This window comes from Aspergillus udagawae, assembly GCF_001078395.1.
Source record: "Aspergillus udagawae IFM 46973 DNA, scaffold_6, whole genome shotgun sequence".
NCBI lineage: Eukaryota > Fungi > Ascomycota > Eurotiomycetes > Eurotiales > Aspergillaceae > Aspergillus > Aspergillus udagawae.
The window spans coordinates 1,258,052-1,277,909 of NW_025091269.1; the positions used below are offsets into that span (position 1 = coordinate 1,258,052).

Below are 19,858 nucleotides of genomic sequence, written 5' to 3' on the forward strand. Positions count from 1 at the left end.
GCACTACCGAAAGTCGAGCGAAGTTCCTACAACATGACGGAGTCATCTACATCCTACACTGATGTGTAAGCCATTTTCTGCCCCGTTGCAAGTCATGCTACTGATCGGCATTCAGACTCATCATCGGCGCCGGCCCGTCTGGTCTCATGGCCGCCTACTGGATGGCACGCTGCGGTGTGAATGCTCGAATCATCGACAAGCGTGGCACCAAGGTGGTTACCGGGCAGGCGGATGGACTGAGGCCCAGGACGCTTGAGCTGCTTGATAGCATAGGAGTTGTGCATCGAGTCCTTCACGAAGCCTGTGGGGCAGCAGAATTCACGTTCTGGGTCAGTCAGTGTCTTTCAAATGGTTTTTGGGCGATGGTCGCGAATACTGGCTGACGCAAGGCTTTCAGGTCCCAGATGAGGATGGCCAACTAAAAAGACAAGAACAGCATCCGATTCACGATGTGAACATCTCGCCCTTTGGCAACTGTCTCCTGAACCAAGGGAGAATTGAACGTTTCATCTTGGATGCCATCCAAGACTGTTCTGACCTTGAAGTCGAGAGAGGCGTCCTCGCAGAATCCCTGGAGTGCGATGAAACCCCGAGGATCGTAGCGATGCGTACCCTATCACTGTCACCTTGAGAACCCTAAGCGAGGAAGAAGCGAATCCTTCCTGCAGCTATGGTGGTTCTGGAGGCGTGCGAAATGGACTATTCCGAAGTAACGTCAAGGGTGATGATTGGGATGATCTAATCAAGAGGAGCAAAGAGAGAACGGGAAATGTCGAGACAGTGAAGGCCAAGTACCTCATTGGCTGTGATGGAGCACACAGCTGGACCAGGAAACAGTTAAACATACCTTTCGAAGGCTCCACAACTGAGCACATATGGTACTGTGGCAGTTACCCTGTTCCGCATGACGTTTGACTGACTCATTGTCAGGGGTGTTGTCGATATGGTTCCCATCACAAACTTCCGTGAGGCCGGTGGTGCCCGTAGCTATATGCCGGTTGCTGATTCCTGGTAGCTGATATCCGCCGCGTGTGCACCGTGGCAACTGAACACGGCACTCTCTTGATCATCCCGAGGGAAAGGCAGCTTGTCCGGCTCTATCTTCCTCTGCAGGCTGTTGACGGCACTTCGGCATGCCTAGATCGAGCCTCAATTACTCTTGATATGATTCGGCAAAAGGCCAAGCAAATGCTGAGGCCCTTCGACATTGATTTCAGGATCTGCGACTGGTGGACAGTTTATCAGGTATGGTTGAACTCGAACATTGGATTCTGAGACCGATGAGTGACTCGAGGACTCTTACAGGTCGGTCGGCGGCTCGCGTCAAATTTCACGAAAGGGCGCATTCATCTAGCCGGAGACGCGATCCACACCCATTCTCCCAAGGCAGGTCTGGGCATGAACATGAGTATGCAAGATGGATTCAATATCGGCTGGAAAGTGGCACTCGTCGCGAAAGGGATCGCTCGTCCTTCTATACTCGCTACTTACGAGCTAGAGCGTAAAAGAACTGCCCAAATGCTGATCGATCTGGACCGCCGTCTGCAACCGTTGTTTGTGAAGAAGCAAGAGGGTGACGCTGCAGAAAGCACAGCCGCTAGCAACGGCAACGAAACACTGATAGACGTGATCCAATTATCCATCGCATTTGCCAACGGATATGTCTGTTACTACGGGTCCAGCTCTTTAGTTTACAAGGGAGGTGAGGGTATCGCTGCGAATCTGATCCCTGGAGAAAGATTCCCACCAGCCAAGATCCGTAACCAGGCAGACGGCCAGGCCTGGTGGACAACACGCCTTTTCACAAGCGACGGGCGCTTCCGGATTGTGCTCCTCGCGGGAGATTTGCGTCGCGAAGATCAGAGGCAGCGCGTCTCAACTTTCAGCACCCGTCTAGCTTCAGCTGAGTCGGTTCTCCAGCGGTATAAGCCCGAAGGCGCGAAATTCGACAGTCTCGTTGAAGTGATCACTATCCACAGTGCTCCGGTGCGAGATATGGACTTTTTCGACTTTCCAGAAATGCTCAGACTGTTCGACCAGGAGAGAGGATGGGCCTACGACAAAATTTGGAGCGATGACGAATGTTTCTGGGACCGACAATGTACGGGGAAAGGGTACGAATCTTGGAGTGTTGACAGGGTACGAGGCGCTCTCGTCATTCTTAGACCCGACCAGCACATTGGATGGGTTGGAAAAATAGAGGACGTTGATGGAATGACCAGTTATTTTGAGCAAATCTTTCAGTCTCCCGAGAAGATCCTGAACGTGGAGAGCAATGTGTAAGATTAAGACTGTTATGGATCTGTTTTAGGAATGTCGGTTAGCAGAAAAAAAAAAAAAGAAAAAAGAGTCTCACTGAGTGTTTTTCAAGTACAAGGCAAGCGTGATATGCCTTCATTATCATGCTTGTATTATCAGACGGAGCTTCCTGGCAGAGCCAAGATTGAGAGCTAATATGCGAATAGATGAAATCCATGGCTTTGGTCCAATGAAGGATTAGACGAACTGTGGAGAGAAAATTAAAATTTTTACAGATAGGGAAACGCAATGAAAGCATATAGAAAAGAAAATGAAAACATTAGATAGGTTATACGCTGATTTAGCAAAGAGGGCTAGAAGAGTATATATATTTTCACCCTTCTGATTAGCAATCGAGATACAGGGCAACGCGCACGAGTCAAGAATCTCCCTCATATGAACGGTAATATATGCAATAGAATGGGGGACCTGTTGCCTAACCAGGTATCGATGAAGCTATCCAAGAGAGCATATTTGAATATTAAGGGAGGCTGTTGGTGTTAGAGTTGCGGTGAGGTACGACGTCAAGAAACGACGTATTGTCAGCTTATCAGACCCACCCGGATTTGTTGCTTGTAGGGCGTGGGGATACCTGTCTAGTATATATATCTAGTGCGGGCATGTGAAATGCCACTATCATTGTCAGATTACACATAGCTAAGATTCAAACCTGCCTGCGAGACTTCTCAGGATATACTGAATATAGCATATTTTATTGAAAATGAGCGCAAGTCCATCTCCAACGCACCACCACATTGTTTTCCTCCAGGCGGATTTTTGTCCGATTCCCGACTTTCGCTTCCCGCCGGGTCACACTTTTACTACGACCGTCTATCAGCAGACTTCGCTCTCGGAACTCCATTCGCGGATTCATGATGCCACAGTTGTCGTATTCTCATACATCCCTTTTGATGCGCACACACTCTCCCCGGAGGTGACACCGCATCTCAAACTCATCGCCGTCGCAGCAGTTGGCACGGACTGTATTGATCTCGAAGCATGCAGAAAGAGAGGGATCATTGTGAGCCGATCCGTGGGTGCAAACGTGGATTCAGTTTCCGAGCATGCAATCGGATTGTACTTCGCTTCGCGGCGGCGATTACTGGATATGCACATGTTGACGAGAGCGGGCGAATGGGCGCATCGGAAAGGAACTATCCTGTACCAAGTCCTCGATAAACATGGCCAGCCTCCGTTGAGTTGCCAAGATGAAGTAGCTGGTATTATCGGAAACGGGATTGTTGGTAAGTCGGTCGAGTCCGATGTCGTTCCGGTTGATTGCTGCTCTGGAGGCTGACAATACAAACGCAGGACGAAGGATCGCTCAGCTCGCACGTAACCTGGGGATGAAAGTGCTCATATCAGCGCGGAAAGATCCCGCAGCATCGGCGCCACTGAGCACGGTCGATAGCATCGAGCGGACTCAATTTGATACTGTCATCAGACGAAGCACGGTCATTTTCGTAGCAGTGCCGCTGAGTCCTTCAACGCGAAACCTCATATCGACCCCAGAATTGGAAACTATGTCACCGCATACTGTCATCGTCAACGTCTCCCGCGGAGGAATTGTAGACGAAGACGCACTAGTCGAAGCTTTGAGAAAGGGTACGATTGCTGGAGCAGCCACGGATGTCTTCCGTGAAGAGCCTGCTGGATTGGATAACTCCCCATTACTTGCCGACGGAACAAACGGTCTTAATCTAATTGTCACTCCACATTTAGCGTGGCTATCGAAGAAAACCTTGGCCAACTATTCGCAGATGGTGCAGCAGGCCATTGAAGGATGGAGTGCAGGACAGCCATGCAATGTCGTGACATAATGCTCTGACTAATATCCTGTATACTCCAGGGTGAACTAGCCAACTTAGCGAATAAATACTATTGATTGGCGATGCACCTGTTGTCGTTGAACACAGAATGAGGATACCACAAATTATTTTGCTAGATAGTAGACTATTGACATCACCGCCGCTTATCGATATGCTTATCATACGCTTATCTGACTGGTGTTGAGTCACGCGTCGCCTCAAACTCCGACATTCTGTGCTCCCCTCAAGGGTCATGACAAATCAGCCCTTCAACTGCCATCTTGTGGATAATCTTTCTTGAATTCTAACAAATGGGACGAAAATTGCAGCTTTGAGAGATGTATCGATCCGGATGAATTATCAGTCTATCACCATGGCGGCTAATGCCACCGACAATGGCCACCGCTCCAACACCCCCGAGCTTGCTGGATCAGCTACCTCCAGGGATTCTGAAGGCCACGAGGAACGGAGCGCTGGATACCGTGGCGATGTATTTGAACCGGAAGTGGAAATGGGGAGGTCATCCCGGACGTCCCCTCAGAGTTTCACTCCCCGTTCGCTCTTTGTTGGACTCGTCATTGGCGCCTTGATCACCTTCTCCAATACCTACTTCGGCTTGCAGACCGGCTGGATCAGCACAATGGCCATGCCTTCAGCACTTATCGGCTTCTCTGTTTTTAAGGTCTTCTCCAAGTATCTCTCTTATCCGTTCACGCCGATAGAAAACGTCCTTATTCAAACTGTGGCTGGGGCGGTGGGAACTATGCCATTGGGGTGCGGGTTCGTTGGTGTCATCCCCGCGTTGGAATTCCTGATCCGAGACGGGGAAGACGGGCCTTCTGGCGATGGCGGTACCGGGGAAGGCGGCCCTTTGAAGCTCAATTTCTGGAAACTGGTACTTTGGAGTCTGGGAGTTTGCCTCTTCGGGGTTGTCTTTGCCGTCCCGCTGAGAAAGGAGGTAATCGTCAGAGAGAAATTGAGGTTTCCGAGTGGGACGGCATCGGCGCTCATGCTCAGAGTCCTACACGGAAGTGGGTTTAGTGACGAGAAGGCGAAGAGAAAAGTCCATCCGACAGCGGTCCTACGAGAAGGAGAGGGTGAAACGCGTGGCTTGATGCATGGAACGGGAGAGGAAGAGGGAAATGCGCTACTGCAAAAGGATGCTAGCGAATGTCAGTCAGCGGACAGACGAGATTGGAGGTCGAAGATGCGTCTCCTGGTGGGCGCTTTTGCGGTGTCTGGTGTCTATGTGAGATCTCCTGCTAGTGGCTGTTCTAAACCGAGCCTGAGTGACACTAACCGTGACAGACGCTATTCTCCTACTTTGTCCCTCAAGTCCGTGACGTGCCCATTCTCGGTCTTTCCCTAGCACAGAATTGGCTATGGGCCCTCAACCCGTCCCCCGCATACATTGGCCAAGGAATTATCATGGGCCCATCTACCTGCATGCATATGCTTTTTGGGGCCATACTCGGCTGGGGCATCCTATCTCCGCTCGCCAAGGCTCGTGGCTGGGCCCCTGGGCCTGTGGATAGCTGGGAGGATGGAAGCAAGGCCTGGATTGTATGGGTTTCTCTCGCCATCATGCTCGCCGACTCGCTTGTCAGCCTTGCTTGGTTGGTTTTGAAGCCCGTCATAGCCAACGCTCCAAAGCTCAAGGCCAGATTCTTTTCCAGTCGCGTCGGAAAATGGATTCTGGCGAAATGGTCAAACACCAGCTCTCGCCATTCATACGTCAGATATTCCGCCCTGAGTCCCATTTCTGAGGAGTCATCGACAGCAGCCTATTCCGCCCAACTTCCGGCAACGCACGGCGAACCCGAGGAAGAAGATGATGCGCCGCCTTCCCAGCTCATCTCTACTCGAACCGTGGCCATCCTGCTTCCCCTGACCCTGCTATTGAACGTGGTCTGCATGCACATTGTCTTCGGAGACGTCATGTCGCCCTTGCTCTCCAGCCTGGCCACTCTCCTCGCCGTGCTACTGTCCATAATGGGCGTCCGGGCACTAGGCGAGACAGATCTGAATCCCGTCTCCGGAATCAGCAAACTGACCCAGCTCCTTTTCTCTCTCGCAACGCCCGCCTCACACTTCTCCCGCCGCACCGCCCTAATCACCAACCTCCTTGCCGGCGCCGTCTCCGAGTCCGGAGCCCTACAGGCCGGCGACATGATGCAAGACCTCAAAACCGGCCACCTGCTCGGCGCAAGCCCCAAAGCCCAGTTCTACGGCCAAATCATCGGCAGCCTCGTCGGCGCCGTCCTCTCCACCGCCGTCTACAGGATGTACGTGAGCGTCTACCAGGTCCCCGGCCCCATGTTCCAGACCCCAACCGCCTACGTCTGGATCTTCACCGCCCGCCTCGTCACAGGCCAGGGCCTGCCACCCATGGCCCGGCAGGCCTCGCTACTCGCAGGCACCGTCTTCGTCGCCGTCACCATCCTGCGCATCTACGCCGCCTCGCCCCTGGCGAACGGCGGCCGGCGCAACGTCTCCGCTCCTTGGAGGGCATGGGTCCCCGGCGGCATCGCCGTCGCCGTCGGCATCTTCAATGTCCCGTCTTTTACGCTGGCCAGAGCCATCGGCGGGGTTATTGCCTGGTGGTGGTCGCGGAGCCACACGAGCACGAGCACCACCAGCTCCTCGGAGGTCCCGGGCGAGACTGTGGCAGATCAAACACCAGGAGGATCGAGAGTGCCCGCTGCCGTGGCCGGCAAAACAGCCGAACAGGCCGCCCGAGAAGCGGACGCGGCCTCTTCGTCGGTGGTGGTGCTAGCCTCAGGCTTGATTCTAGGAGAGGGAATCATCAGTATTGTCAATCTGCTTTTGGCTAGTGGGAATGTTCCACATCTCTAGATAGACATATATATATACATACATACTATCATCTGCAGAAGAAGCAAGAGAACTATTTCGAGGATTTGCGTCAGCCACAACCTTTATGGGGAATAGTCTGATTTTGCTGTATTCTCTACTATCTACATAGACGACCACCAAACTATACATTGAACAATCAGAGAAAGTACAGGATTATTGCTAGGAAGCCAGACCCGGTCCACGTCTTTTCCTTTGATTCTCCGATGTAAATGCGGAAGGAAGACAAGAGCAACTGGAATTGTGCTAATACACAATAAACGTACTGTATAGGGGGAGAGATAGAGCACAACGTATGAACCTCACGATCAACATCCTTTCTCAAGACAGGGGGAATAAAAAGTAAGAGAGAAAAAAAAAAAAAAAAAAAAAAAAGTTAAACTGAAAGAAGTGGGTATTCCCATTGAACAAGACATAGGCACAGCCTCCTCAAGCAAGATAGCAGCTTGCTTGGAGGGGAGACAGTTGCCGGCATCGTAGAAGAAAACGTATAAGAGGGGGGATAGGAAGATACTAAGTATGAAGGAAAAGTAGAGAAATTGAAAACAGGTTGACAGCGGGGCTCATTCGTCCCAGACGCAAGTGATACTCATATACCAGGCTCGTTCCGTCCAGCGGCAATAACAATCAACTGTCCCCCTCACATCAATCAATTGCATTTGCAGGTCGCTTTCGTTCACATTTGGACATTCTGAAAGCCTATTGACTTCACGCGTGATCATCTCGAACTGGTGTCTGCGGCGGTGGCGGAGTGGGAATTGCTGGAAGTGCACCTGAGGGAGGTGGCATCATTGGCCCGGCCAGGGGACTCGGTCCTGGTGATCCTGTCGAACGAGGAATAGGCCCAACTGCCCCACCTGCACTGTTGCTACGTTTCCGCTGACTTGCTGGCATCTCCGGCCTCTGCAATCCTGGAGGTCCGTATGGTCCAGGACTCATGGACCTTGGCGGCATCGGCCGGCCACCGGGACCTGGAGAGAACGATCGCGGAGCGGGAGGAAACTGTGCAGGAGACATTGGGTGCTGGGGATACGGGCGTGGGGGTGGAGGTCCGCCACGAGGGTGTTGAGCTGGGGACATTGGGCGCGGGGCCGAGGGTGACCGTGGGCGGGGATCATGAGGATAGAAGCCAGGACGAGGGGGTCCCATGGGTCCAGGAGGTCCAGGAGGGGGAGGCCCGCGAGGGCCGTTGGGTCCCATCATTGGCGGCCGTGGCGGCCCACGAGGGCCAGGGCCTGGACCAGCTCCTGGGGGCGGACCTGCTCGAGGCTTCACGGGACGGGAAGAAAGACAAGACCGAGGAACGACTCCTTGCTGCGAGCGATCGAGTCTGACGCAGAGAGCCCAACCGTCGTCATACTCGTGCAGAAGTCGAACGAGCTGACCGGCGTGCAGCTCCAACTCATCGTCCATTGAAGGCTTGAAATCCATTTGCACGCGATGAACATTGCCTGGCCCGGGAGGAGGGCTCGCAGCACCGCCGGGTCCGAAGGCTGGAACAGCAGCAACCGCGGCAGCAGAGGCGATCGATGCAGCATCAGCGCTAACGGCGCTTACAGGACTTTGAGCGGAGCCTTCGGGAACCGATGATGCTTGGGACGATGAACTTTCTGGGCGGCCAGGTAGGTCTTTGTCGGAGAGTTTGGCCGCGGCAGCGGCAGCAACACCACCAGCCACTGCAGCTCCGGTAGCAGCAGCTCCAACAGCAGATTCTACGCCCGAGTCGCTCGGTGCCGTTACAGTGGGTGACAGGGGAGATTGAGGAAGAGGGACCGCCGAGGGGCTCGGCGGGCCTGTCGCTGAAACTGGGGAAGGAGCTTCTGCCTGATTGCCAAAGGGATTCACTGGATCGCCGAACGGATCTGTCCTACTGACACTCGACTGTGGCGTATGGGGCGGCGAGGCATTGCCGGTCAAGTTACGCGATCCAGCTGCAGCGACTCCCAGAGTAGCACCAGCACCAACTCCGCCAGCAGCGAGAGCGGTCATAGAGGTCAGATCAGGTGCAAACTGCGTGACAGGGCGGACGTTGAGTTGTGGAGGTGCAGATGGGGTCATCGGTTGGGGTTTTGGCGGAGGTCCTGGCGGAGGCGTATTATCGGCCCCATAGGATTTCTCGTTTACTGCTTCGGCTTCTGCCATTTGTCGCCCTTGCTTCCTCTTGCGCATGCAGAAGAAGATGAAACCTGCGATCAAACCAAGACCAAGAACCACACCAATCGCAATACCCGCTTTTGCACCCCCGGTAAGTCCCGAGCTTGAACCAGTAGCAACTGCAGTGGCCGACGGTGAAGCCGATTTTTCCAGAGACGACGATCCTTGGGTGGTAGTGGTAGTATCCAAGCCTGGGATAGTCAGCGACGAAGTCGAGCTAGAGGTGGCCGTGGAGAAGGTGGTCGGAGTCGTGATGTCCTCAGTGCTGTCGGTGGTGATCGCCTGGGTCGCCTTGGTGGTATCTTCGGTGGTCGTGTGTTTCGCTTTAGTGATCGTAGGCTTAGTCTCTGTGGTCGATTTTGGCTTGGCTTCGGCCGTCGTTGTCTCGCTCTCGGTCGAGGAAGGTCGTGAGTGTCCCACGGGAACGCCGACACCCTGATTTGGCTGTATCGCCGTTGCTGCCGGGTCTACGCCCGTTACATAGCCGCCGATAGGACCGTCAAAGGTGGCAGATGCCGTCACGTAGACGATGGTCACGGCTTCATGCTTGGGATCTCTTTCCTCGAGGCTTCGCTCCTCAAGGGCAGCATGATGATCGCGATGCGCATGTGCGTGCACCATGATTGCGATTTAGGCTGTCACTCTTGCTTCGCTGCCAGTTGAGTCAATTGGTTCAGACGGTAATGACAGCAAGAAACATAGACTTCTTTCTGATGATGGTGCTGCGATGAGATGGTAGGTCTTTGCAGAGACCTGATCTAATGATAACGAGAGAATGGGAGTCTTGCCCATCAAAACAGAACGACCCGACCCGACGTGCGTTAGATCAAAGATGGACCCTTAATTCGTACTGGTCTGATCAAATAGGCCGCGTTTCAAAGCAAAGGGAGCGCAAGCGCGTCAAGGAATGTGGGAAGTAAAAGAATGAATCCGGGTTATGGAGGGGCTGGCGGACTAGCCACTCGATGAATGAAAGAACCACGAGCTTCCAGGCCGCGAGAGTGTCAAATGAACGAAGGGAGACCAAAACGTGGAATGCCCACGAATTGGGAGATGCAAAAAGGAAGAAAGTCGCAAAGGAAAAGAAGGACGAGAGAAGGAAAAGAAAGAAGCGAAAGAAGGCGGCTTTGGTGGTGCTGGCCCCGAGCGGGAGAGACAGACGCCCTATCCGTAAGGGAGAGAACATCAACAGAATTGCTTTGGGCTGTCTGTACTCTGTTTGTCTGTCCTTACTCAGTACCATCTATCTACCAAGAGGGAAAATGAGCCACAGTCAATCATTTACCACAAACGGGCGGAAGTAAACGAAATGAGATCAGAGCTAAAACTGAGGGGAGTGGCCAATCACAGGCAAGCAAGACACGGGTTGGTCTGACCACACTAACCGTCTGGGGCCATGATCCCTGTTCCAGACCCGCTGTTCGCAGGGCCCTGGCATTGCTCATTGGCTGATGCATGTGACGGTGCCTGGTTTCATGACCGTAATGACCAACACGAGGACACAGCGTGCCGCCATAATAATCATTTCGATGTTGATCATAAATAATTAGATACAGTTATGTACATACCAATCACTGGAAGTACGTAGGTAGGGACAGGGTAGATATTTTTGTCTTGGGATATGACGAGGTAGAAGAGTCCCAAAATCTGCCTCATTAGCATGACACATCAAGCAGGGTTCAGCCTTGAGCACGACATTACAGAGTTAGTGTATCACTGAAACGAGTCAAGGGGACCAAGCCTACGGTAAGTATTTGTTCTCTGATGCTCCGTACTTACAGATCTTCCAAAATTCCACTGCCGGATACCAGCATCCATGGGATAATTAAACTACCTCACGTCCATCCCACCCCCTATTCTCAGTCTCCTGGATGCTCGCTACCTTGGGAGTCAACTTCTTTTCTGCACACAGCTCATTTCCAAGCACCAATCTTTTGATTCTCGCCGCACTCGGTTGCCTGCATCACTCTGTGCTCTCTACCTAGTCATCACTGTACACCATAGTTAATTAGTGTCAGCATTGTATTGCGATTTGATGGTCTCATTATTAGCCAAGCCCCTCCTCCGCCATCTCCGGTCGTCCCTAGCGCTATTTACATCGGTGAAATTAATCATCCCGTTTGGGGGCTGAACGCTGCTTCCCATTCTTCGTCTCTGACTCCAAGATGCATAACTAGTTATTTCAAGACCGTGGACCTTGATCTGTGTGCGGCTGGCAGATATCTACTTAGGATGATTCTCACTGCAAGGCATGATTGTTACACTGCTGCAGGTACACTTCAAATCGTACCGCATTCAAGACCACCGATCCCATCGGAAATTGCCTTCGCTTACATGATCGCTAATTAGCCCATTTTTTTCATCCTGTGACGGGTTGTCGGTGCCTCGGTTGCGGTCGGACTAGGAGATCCTGAGTAAGTGTACCCAGTAAATTTCAAGGAACCAGTTGCTGGAGCTCAGCCCCAGTCACAATTATCATGGCTGAACCGCTCAAGGGTGTGGCGAGTTGACAACCATTGCGGTAATAATGCCGCTTCGAGCCGACTCAACTTTAAAGGCTGAAACACCTGCTGCAGACTGGTGGACCGCTAGAAGCTTGGCCATGACGATCACAACATCATCGCGAGGTGATTCGTATTATGTGAGGCGGTTGCAATTACCCCTGGAGAGGACCGGCTTCAGGTCGTTGAAAAATATGGGTGATTCAAGGCCTGCCACACTATTAGCATCAGGCCAGTCCACTTAGAATGTGTAGCCTACCTCTGCAGCAGACAGCCGTTCACTGCTCTCGTAGCGTACCAGTCTGCTCACGAGATCCCGTCCTTTGGAAGACGCTCCTCTGAGAATTTCATCCCACGGTTGGGCAGGAAATCGGTAGAACTCGATCTTACCCCAGTCGGGAAGCTTTTCAGTCTCCTGTTTCCTATATTAACCCAGCCCAAAAGACCAGAGGGGCGGAGCCACGGAATATAATCGGATGACGTACAGGCCAGGTGCTCTCATCTGGGGTTCCCAGAGTCTTGAAAATGGACTGAACAAGCGACAGATCGCTCCCCACGGGCCCGGAATCGAACAGCTGCTTGTGCCCGACAGTAACAGCTTCTGCAACAACACAGCCAGCGGCCCACAGATCCAAAGCTGTTCCGTATCCCTTGAACCCAAACAGGATCTCAGGCGCTCGATAAGATGTGGTTCCTACATCGGTAATTTTCTTATCAGCCGGCTCGGAACCCCTGTCTCCTTCTTTCCATGCGATACCAAAGTCCGCCAGGTACGCCGGGCCGTCAGGCGAGTCCAACAGAATGTTAGAGGGTTTGACATCCCGATGAATGATTCCCAGCTTATGAAGGTGTGCCAAGGCGCTGAACATGTCGCACAGATGAGCCTTTGTTTGCGTTGCAGTGATCATATCACGGCGGAGCAAATGTTCCAAGTCATATTTTAAGTAGGGGAAGACCAGGATGAGTCTTCCTCCGTCAACCTTGAGCGAGTCCAGTAGACTTATAACATGAGGGCTCGCGGCTTCTCTCAAAAGTCGAACCTCGCGCTCAGCGTCATGTGGCGGTGTCAAAAGATGGGGTATGGTAACTTTCACCGCAACCACAGAGCCATCCTCACGCTTGGTCTTGTAAATAGTGGAATGAAGCCCATCAAATACATGAAGGCATCCTTTAAACGGACCAATTGCTTCTCCTGCTGCCCAGACACCCTTATCGGGCTCATGTTGCAACTGATCTGGACTGCTGATCATTGGGGCTACAGAACCACTAGCCTCTGCGGCATCGATGGCATCCTGGCACATCCGGTCATATTCGTCCTGCAAGATCCTTCATGAGCAGACGTGTTGATGACAATGGTCGAGAACCGACCTTCGAAGTAGCCTGTTCATAAGCTTCACTTTCGAATCTTTTTGCTTGGGACTGAGCTTCAGCAAATGCAGCTGAAGACGAAGCCCGCTGATAGGCAGTAGTCCTAGGCAGTCATATTAGAAATTGCCAAGACTGACGTTCTAGGAGACTGATCTCGATGATCATAGGCTTACAGAGATTGAATTGCCGTTAATCGATCGGTGAACCCGAGAGCTTTCTTCCAGTCTGACGCAGCCATCTTGTTGGATGTTTCGAATTCGACGCGTGGGGCAGAGATGACGGAATAAACCTGGAGAAGAATCGAGCTAGCCAAAGGGAGATCGATAACCGGCTCATCAGCTACCTGTACATACAATAAGAACCAGCCTTGAGATGAAGCAGCAATAATTTACTTTCTAGTCTTGTCAGTTGTCGCAGCCGTATGGAAATCGATCGAACATGTGACTATTTTCTTTGCTAGTGGCAGCAATAATAATCCTGCCTTACGATGCCTGAGGTATACTCGCTAAGCTAGCCGAACCCAGCTAGCTTCGAGTTCCCCGGGCCTCATTGACCAATTGCCTCATCCAGTCTGTCTCGGCTCTTCCGTGATTCATCCGTGTTGCAACCCCATCGTCATCACATCACATCCATCTGAGCCCACCCCATCCCATCACATCAAACCGTTCCTCTTCTCTTGTCTGCTCCTTGCTCCACTCCCGAGGTCCATTGATCGAAGGGCTCGGTCTCTTCTGGTAATATTCGGAGGATTACAATTGCTCCTTCACCCGTATTCCGGCTTCTGTATTCTTAATTTATCCCTATTATGCACCTTACGATCGCTCCCTTCCGGTACCGTTGATCTATGAATCAGAGCGATGGAGCTCTCACGGCAGGAGTATCCAGCTCTGCTGGTAGGCATAACCCGACCTCGGACATCTTGATCTCGCTCTTGCTATGGCCATCAAATTGCAGCAGCTAATATTATCAACTATTCCTGTCTTTAGGCCTCTTTGCAACCCAACCAAGCGATTAACGTCCTCAATGATCGCATACGTATCATTAACAAGGTCAACGCGGATATCGCGGATTGGCTCCAGGTACGGCTTCAGGCTCTTAGCACAAGTGACAACAGAAGCTTGGGTCTAACTCTTGTCTTCCGTGCGACAGGAACGTCGCCGTGTTGAAGAAGCTTACGCGCAAGGGTTGAGGAAACTGGCGCATCGACCACAACTCGAGAACGGGGCGGCGCTTGGGTAAGCTCGGTCATTCGGAACTGAAGCACGAAAAGACAAGGCTAATTTCGATATGTTTTTCTCGACACAATAGCATTTTCCAACTACCATGGCAGCGCATCATCAATGCCACCGAGGCCGTGGCCTCATCACACGAAACGTTCGCGCAGAAGATTGATGAGGACGTGGAGCGCCCCTTGAGAGAATACAGCAGCAAGAATCGAGAATTGGCATCGATGCCTGGCATCCAGAGTGATCTCGCCGCGTTGGCGAAGAGCTTCGAAGCGAATCAAAAGAAGGTGGAAAAGGCCAGGGAGAAAGGCCCGAAGGGGGCGGAGAAGCTGGCCGCTGCCATTTCTGCCGCAGAGGAGATCAGAGAACAATGGGATTCAAGGGCGCCTTTTGTGTTTGAGCAACTTCAGGCAGCGGACGAAGGCCGAGTAAATCATCTCCGCGACGCGCTGACTCAATTGCAAACGCACGAATCGGACCAGGTAGAACGGTGTCGCCAGGCTGCTGAGAGCTGCCTGAATGTACTTCTCAATGTTGAGACTGCAGATGAGATCAAGACATTTGCCGCCAAGGTTAATGGAGGCAGGCCTGTTGCTCCCAGGAGGCAAGAATCTATACCCTCTGGCGGGGCAGGAGCACCTCTTGCTCCTCCGCCGCGCATTCAGGACGATGCTGCTAGTCAACGCTCGGAGACTTCGGGCCCTGCCAGGACACCTACTGGTAAGACTTACATTCCACTATTCACACAAATGTTTGCTAACCATGTTTGTGTCATAGCTCCGGAGCCCCGCACCACGGCCCTTGGTGGCCTCAAGCGACTAGGAACTGTCATGGGCAGAAGGAAGAGTGTAGTGCACACCCCTGGAGGAGGGCCACTCTTCGGAGAAAAGAAGCATCGTAGTCCGTTTGCTTCATTCAAGCGGGGAGATTCACGCGACATGCAGATACCCGAATCCCCTACGGGTACGGATCGTCCTGGTACTGCTCTAACTACTCAGGATAGCCATGGCGAAGCCGCACCGATCCCAGGCGAGATTCACGAGCGAGAGGCTCCTGGTTCACTGCCGACGAGTCCAGAACCCCAGCAAACCCCAGTGACTATGAATGGGGGACCAACTCAAGAGGTTCACAATGAGCCGACACCGCCCGCCGCCACGGCTGTGAACGAGGTATGTACAGACGACAATAAATAGCTGGATTAAGCTGATGACTATGCATAGCCGCGAGTCGACTCGGAAGGATTCTCGGAACGACCACAGACCATTGACGAGATAACACGGCTTCAGCGAGAGGCGGCTGGGTAATGATTCCTGTCTTGCCGTTCATAGTAACAATTCATGCTGACTGCTATAGACTGGATGAACATGGCATGAATCTGACAATCAGAGATCAACCAATTTTCGAAGATGAGAACCAGGCTAAACAAGCAATGGACGAGATGGCTAATCAGCTACGTCTGGTAAGTGCGGCTAGAGAAGCTTAGGCCCTGCGCTCCCGGCTGACCTTTCTGCAGCAAGCTCAACACAGCGGAGTCAGACGAAACGCAGGCACTATCCGTGGTCGTCGCGATGTCCGTAACACAGTTTTCATTCCGAACCCTCCGGGTTCGAGCAATGGGCTCCCTGTTCCGCCATCGGGGTCGGATGTTTCTACCCCTGCTTCACCAGGTCTGCCTTTCAGGCATGTCACTTCACCTAGCACTGCTACAGATGATCATGCCCTTTCAGATACAACGTCTATTCGCTCATCAAACACCTTGCACAACATCTCAGGCCCGGTTTCCCATCCTGATCTACACTCACCGGGTCTTAATGCGTCGATCGTAGAGACAGTCAGTGCGTGGTTCTCTGAGGGCGCTGTGACCAAGTCCTTCGTTGTAGGAGAACTTGCACTAGCCTACAATGCATCGAGTGGAACAGCGCCGGATAGCGCGCGCGTTCGACTCGATAATTTCCAGGTATTGGAGAAGGTCGCTGCCAACCCACATTTTGTACAGGAAGAGAAGGGTTCAGGGGACGAGAAGAGAGGCGAGTATAGCGTCCTTCTCTCTAACATCATACGGTCTTCACCAACCGTGGCTTTCAAGTACCAAGTTCACATCGACCAGTCGGAGCCTTCGGCTTACTGTCCCGTGATTTTCAAACCTGCGTGGAATCTCGAAGAGTTCCAGGCAAGCGTGATCATCTTCTACTCTATGAATTCGTCATTTGCCTCGTCGGTGCCAAGGGAGTCAATCACCATCAAGAACCTCACCTTGACTGTGAATTTGGATACCTCTCCTGAAGAAGGCCGCGAGGCAGCTCATGCCACGAGTGCAGTTATGTATCCCAATTCAGGGGCCACCTTCCGTCGCAAACAGTCAGCGGTCACCTGGAAAATCCCTGAACTCGAAGTACGCGCCGGAGCTGGTGGAAAGCTACTTGTTCGGTTTGCGACTTCAACCAGTTGGCCACGAAAAGGCAAAGTTGACGCTAAATTTGAGCTCCACACAGCAGACGCTGGCTCTCGCTTGGGGATTAGTACAATGTCTCAGTCAGAGGACACACCGCAGAAGGGAACCGATCCCTTCGCAGACGAAGATGGCAGTCTGCAGGCATCCGATGCCGCGCCTGCATCCTGGAAAGAAGTACCCACAGTCCGCAAGCTAGTGGCTGGGAAATACGTGTCATATTAAAGGGGCAGTGATAGCCGATCCAAGCCCCGTAGATACGATACCGCCGTGGTTTATTCCTTTGGAAGTTGCGTTTTCTGGAGTCACCTCGTCTGTTCTGACAACTTGTTTATCCCTCGAGACACTGGTTCTTAGCTCCTTGCCATATTACTTGGTTTCAGAGCTTTTTGATTCTTACTCCCCTTTTCCCTATGTCGACATTTTCGTTTCTTAAGTCCTGGTCTATTGATACCTTCTGGATAAAGTAGGCCTTTGTGGTTATTGTAAATAAGTTCTCTTGTTTAAGTACTACTCCCCCAGGGAAATGCACAAGTTCATATCGGGGGTTCAGCTTCGGACAGGAAGCACAAGTCTATCCAGACAGTTGTTTAAGCTGGTAGAGATCGTTCATTATACATTGACATGTGAGATTCCAGGATAGAAAAAAAATTGGGTGACATTTCCGCAGATTAGTCCTCCCATCAAACATGGCACCAGAAATGCTGTTAGGAAATAATAACTATTTACAGTACAGTTACCCAAGACATGAAGAGACATTATCACAAATCATATCCTCGCAGCCCGCGTGGTCTTATCATAAAAGTCCAACGTCATGGCCGCCAGGAAACAGGGTATATCCTTCCGTTCTTCGACCCAGAACTTGATCAGATGTTTGATCTCCATCGCGAAGAGACTGTTCGGGCCACCGGAGATCTTCATCGTGCCGTTCTCGCCGTCGAAGATGATAGAATTTTCTTCGCCGTTGCCCATGCTCCCCGGCCCACGGGAGTCAGAGGAGGCGCCGCTGTCGCCGTGTCGGTAGGCGGGGGAGAGATGGAACATGGAGGTGACGCGGACGCGGCCGTTGGGGAGGAAATCCAGCTTGTAGCCTAGCAGGGAGGCGACTGCTTCGCGGAATTCAGATGATTTTGCGGTCCAGATTTCCTTCAAGCGGCGCATGCGTTTTTCCTTGTCGGCGACTACTTTCTCCATTTCGTTGAGCTCCAGTTTCATGCTTTCGAGTGTGCTGACGGGCACGACCTTGACATCTGCGTGGTTGGCCTGCAGTTGGGCCAGGAGATCACGATTCTCTGCCCGGAGAGTTGCGATAGTGGAAAATTTGAGCTTTTCTGCTTCGGCGGTGGGATTGTCGCGCAGCTCCAAAATGCGTGTGCGAGACTTGGCCTTGAGGGATTTGAGCTGGGATTTGGTGGCTTCCAGTTCCTTGCGGAGGAGCGCTGCGGCCTGTTCAGACTTGGAAAGCGAGTCTTGCAGCGTCCGGTTTTTCCGCGTCATTACAGAGAGTCGCTCATTCTCGGCGTCACTCTCAGCTGGTGACAACGGTCGTTTGACACCTCGAGCTTGAGTATCATCCGGCTGTGGAGCTTCGCGCTTCGCGAGTTCTTCATGAGCCTTTTGCACCTCTGCGCGGTACTCGTCCACGAGTTTTTCCAGGTTGGCGATCTGCTCCGATTTGCGTTGGTCGAACTGGCTCTGTTCTGCATTCATGGTGACCTCTTCCGTGTCGAAAGTCTCCAACTGGGCTCGAAGATACTCAACCTCCTTGACTGCAAGTGCCCGCTGACGTTCCAGTCTAGCTCTGATGCGGCTCTCAGCTGTGGCGCCGCCAGCGGCGGCGCCTGCAGCGCGCAATTTCTCTAAATCCTGACGGAGGGTGGCTCTCTCAATCTCCAAGCTCTTGATTGTTTCATCTTTCTCCAAAAATTGTGCCTCGATGCTGCCCAATTTGTCAACCAATGTCGCTTTTTCAATCCGTTCTTGCAATAACGCTTTGACGACCGCCTCGGGAGAGTCAAATTCCGCAGGCTCATCATTCTCCTGTAACAGGCTGGTCCATGAATTCCGCTCATCCTCTAGAATCTGTTTCTGAATCTGAAGAGTGTTCAATTCTGACTCCACTTCTTTCATGAGCTGGAGCTGATTTTCCAGCGACTTCCTTTGTTCCTCCACTACCTCGACATTTTTTTGGACTTTCCGCAGGTGGCGCAGTTCCGCGGTGTGTTCTCGATTTGCAGTCTCCAAGGTCCTAATGTGAGCGACTTGATCAGAAAGCTCCCTCTTCAATACGGCCAATGTTTCTCCGTCAGCCCCCTCTGCTTTCAGGCGAATATTTTCCGTCTCAAGGTTGGCGACATCCATATCCCGCTGCGACAGTTTCTCTTGAGCAGATTGTAAATTGTTTCTTGCATTTTGGAGGTCGTTCTGCAGTTCCTCGAGCGTCTTTTGAAGTGAAGAGCGAATTGTTTCTAGTTCATTGATCTGATATTTGTGTTGTCTTTCCTGATCGAGAAGCTGAGCTTGAGTCTCTTCCAGTTCCTCCTGTATGTTCTGCTTTTCATCCTGTAGACTTCTAAGCTTCCGCTCTAGTCCGCCCTTGTCGTTAAGGGCCTGGTCTTGAACTTCCTTCAACTCTTTGGCAAGCGTTTCACTCTTATGGTTGGCACGATGACTAGCGGATTCTGCAGCCTGCGATGAAACTGTTGTCAACATGTGCCCAACGCGACCGGCAAATTACGACAATGGTAACAAACCTGCGCCTTCCTAAAGTCCGCATCGGCCTTCAATTGTAGATCTCGGAGTTCCTTCTCATGACGGAGAGTCATCAAATCCCGTTCCTGTTTGATATTCTCCAGCTCATACCGCAGAGTGCTGACTTGTACGCGTAGCTCCTCCTTCTCCGTATCTATGGCAAGTCAGTCCTGTGATTTGTATTCCACGGCAACGAGCGATCTAACCGGGCTTCGGAGGCTGTGAAGAGCGGATGGATTGGCGCAGAATACTTTGAGCTCCCGTGTTGGACAAGGGGGAAGCGCTCCGGCCAGGAGACCCAAAAGGGGGTCGCGAGTTTCTATTCGCATCCATCTGAAGGTTGCTGTTAGCGACAAGTTGGGTTTTGATGCCACAGCGCGATTTACCTTCAAGTATTCATCAACGTTGAGGTTGCATAGACCCCAATTA

General features: G+C 52.2%; 7 protein-coding genes across 7 annotated transcripts; 4 read left to right on the forward strand and 3 right to left on the reverse strand.

The window, feature by feature from the left end:
* Window positions 1–33: 33 nt before the first annotated feature.
* Aud_008200 (putative phenol 2-monooxygenase) lies at window positions 34–2,283 on the forward strand (the record flags this gene model as incomplete). Its single annotated transcript, XM_043293077.1, has 7 exons — window positions 34–65; window positions 116–329; window positions 398–576; window positions 603–878; window positions 931–965; window positions 1,016–1,245; window positions 1,306–2,283. 7 exons carry the CDS (start codon window positions 34–36, stop codon window positions 2,281–2,283), a joined length of 1,944 nt encoding a protein of 647 aa, XP_043149012.1.
* Window positions 2,284–3,019: 736 nt separating this feature from the next.
* Aud_008201 (D-isomer specific 2-hydroxyacid dehydrogenase family protein) lies at window positions 3,020–4,118 on the forward strand (the record flags this gene model as incomplete). The annotated part of the gene is made up of 2 exons (XM_043293078.1): window positions 3,020–3,542; window positions 3,610–4,118. The coding sequence occupies 2 exons, from the start codon at window positions 3,020–3,022 to the stop codon at window positions 4,116–4,118; spliced, it is 1,032 nt and encodes a 343-aa protein (XP_043149013.1).
* Window positions 4,119–4,479: 361 nt separating this feature from the next.
* Window positions 4,480–6,962, forward strand: Aud_008202 (OPT family oligopeptide transporter; the record flags this gene model as incomplete). The annotated part of the gene is made up of 2 exons (XM_043293079.1): window positions 4,480–5,355; window positions 5,415–6,962. The coding sequence occupies 2 exons, from the start codon at window positions 4,480–4,482 to the stop codon at window positions 6,960–6,962; spliced, it is 2,424 nt and encodes an 807-aa protein (XP_043149014.1).
* Window positions 6,963–7,688: 726 nt separating this feature from the next.
* On the reverse strand, window positions 7,689–9,755 carry Aud_008203 (SH3 domain protein; the record flags this gene model as incomplete). The annotated part of the gene is made up of 1 exon (XM_043293080.1): window positions 7,689–9,755. One exon carries the CDS (start codon window positions 9,753–9,755, stop codon window positions 7,689–7,691), a length of 2,067 nt encoding a protein of 688 aa, XP_043149015.1.
* A 2,057-nt stretch (window positions 9,756–11,812) lies between these two features.
* Window positions 11,813–13,241, reverse strand: Aud_008204 (putative cell division protein kinase (Ctk1); the record flags this gene model as incomplete). Its single annotated transcript, XM_043293081.1, has 5 exons — window positions 11,813–11,845; window positions 11,895–12,050; window positions 12,121–12,951; window positions 13,004–13,106; window positions 13,177–13,241. The coding sequence occupies 5 exons, from the start codon at window positions 13,239–13,241 to the stop codon at window positions 11,813–11,815; spliced, it is 1,188 nt and encodes a 395-aa protein (XP_043149016.1).
* A 619-nt stretch (window positions 13,242–13,860) lies between these two features.
* On the forward strand, window positions 13,861–16,903 carry Aud_008205 (uncharacterized protein; the record flags this gene model as incomplete). Its single annotated transcript, XM_043293082.1, has 8 exons — window positions 13,861–13,896; window positions 13,990–14,082; window positions 14,153–14,238; window positions 14,312–14,949; window positions 15,007–15,398; window positions 15,450–15,529; window positions 15,583–15,688; window positions 15,743–16,903. 8 exons carry the CDS (start codon window positions 13,861–13,863, stop codon window positions 16,901–16,903), a joined length of 2,592 nt encoding a protein of 863 aa, XP_043149017.1.
* A 543-nt stretch (window positions 16,904–17,446) lies between these two features.
* On the reverse strand, window positions 17,447–19,762 carry Aud_008206 (coiled-coil domain-containing protein MAD1; the record flags this gene model as incomplete). The annotated part of the gene is made up of 3 exons (XM_043293083.1): window positions 17,447–19,366; window positions 19,432–19,583; window positions 19,636–19,762. The coding sequence occupies 3 exons, from the start codon at window positions 19,760–19,762 to the stop codon at window positions 17,447–17,449; spliced, it is 2,199 nt and encodes a 732-aa protein (XP_043149018.1).
* Between the last annotated feature and the right edge of the window lie 96 nt (window positions 19,763–19,858).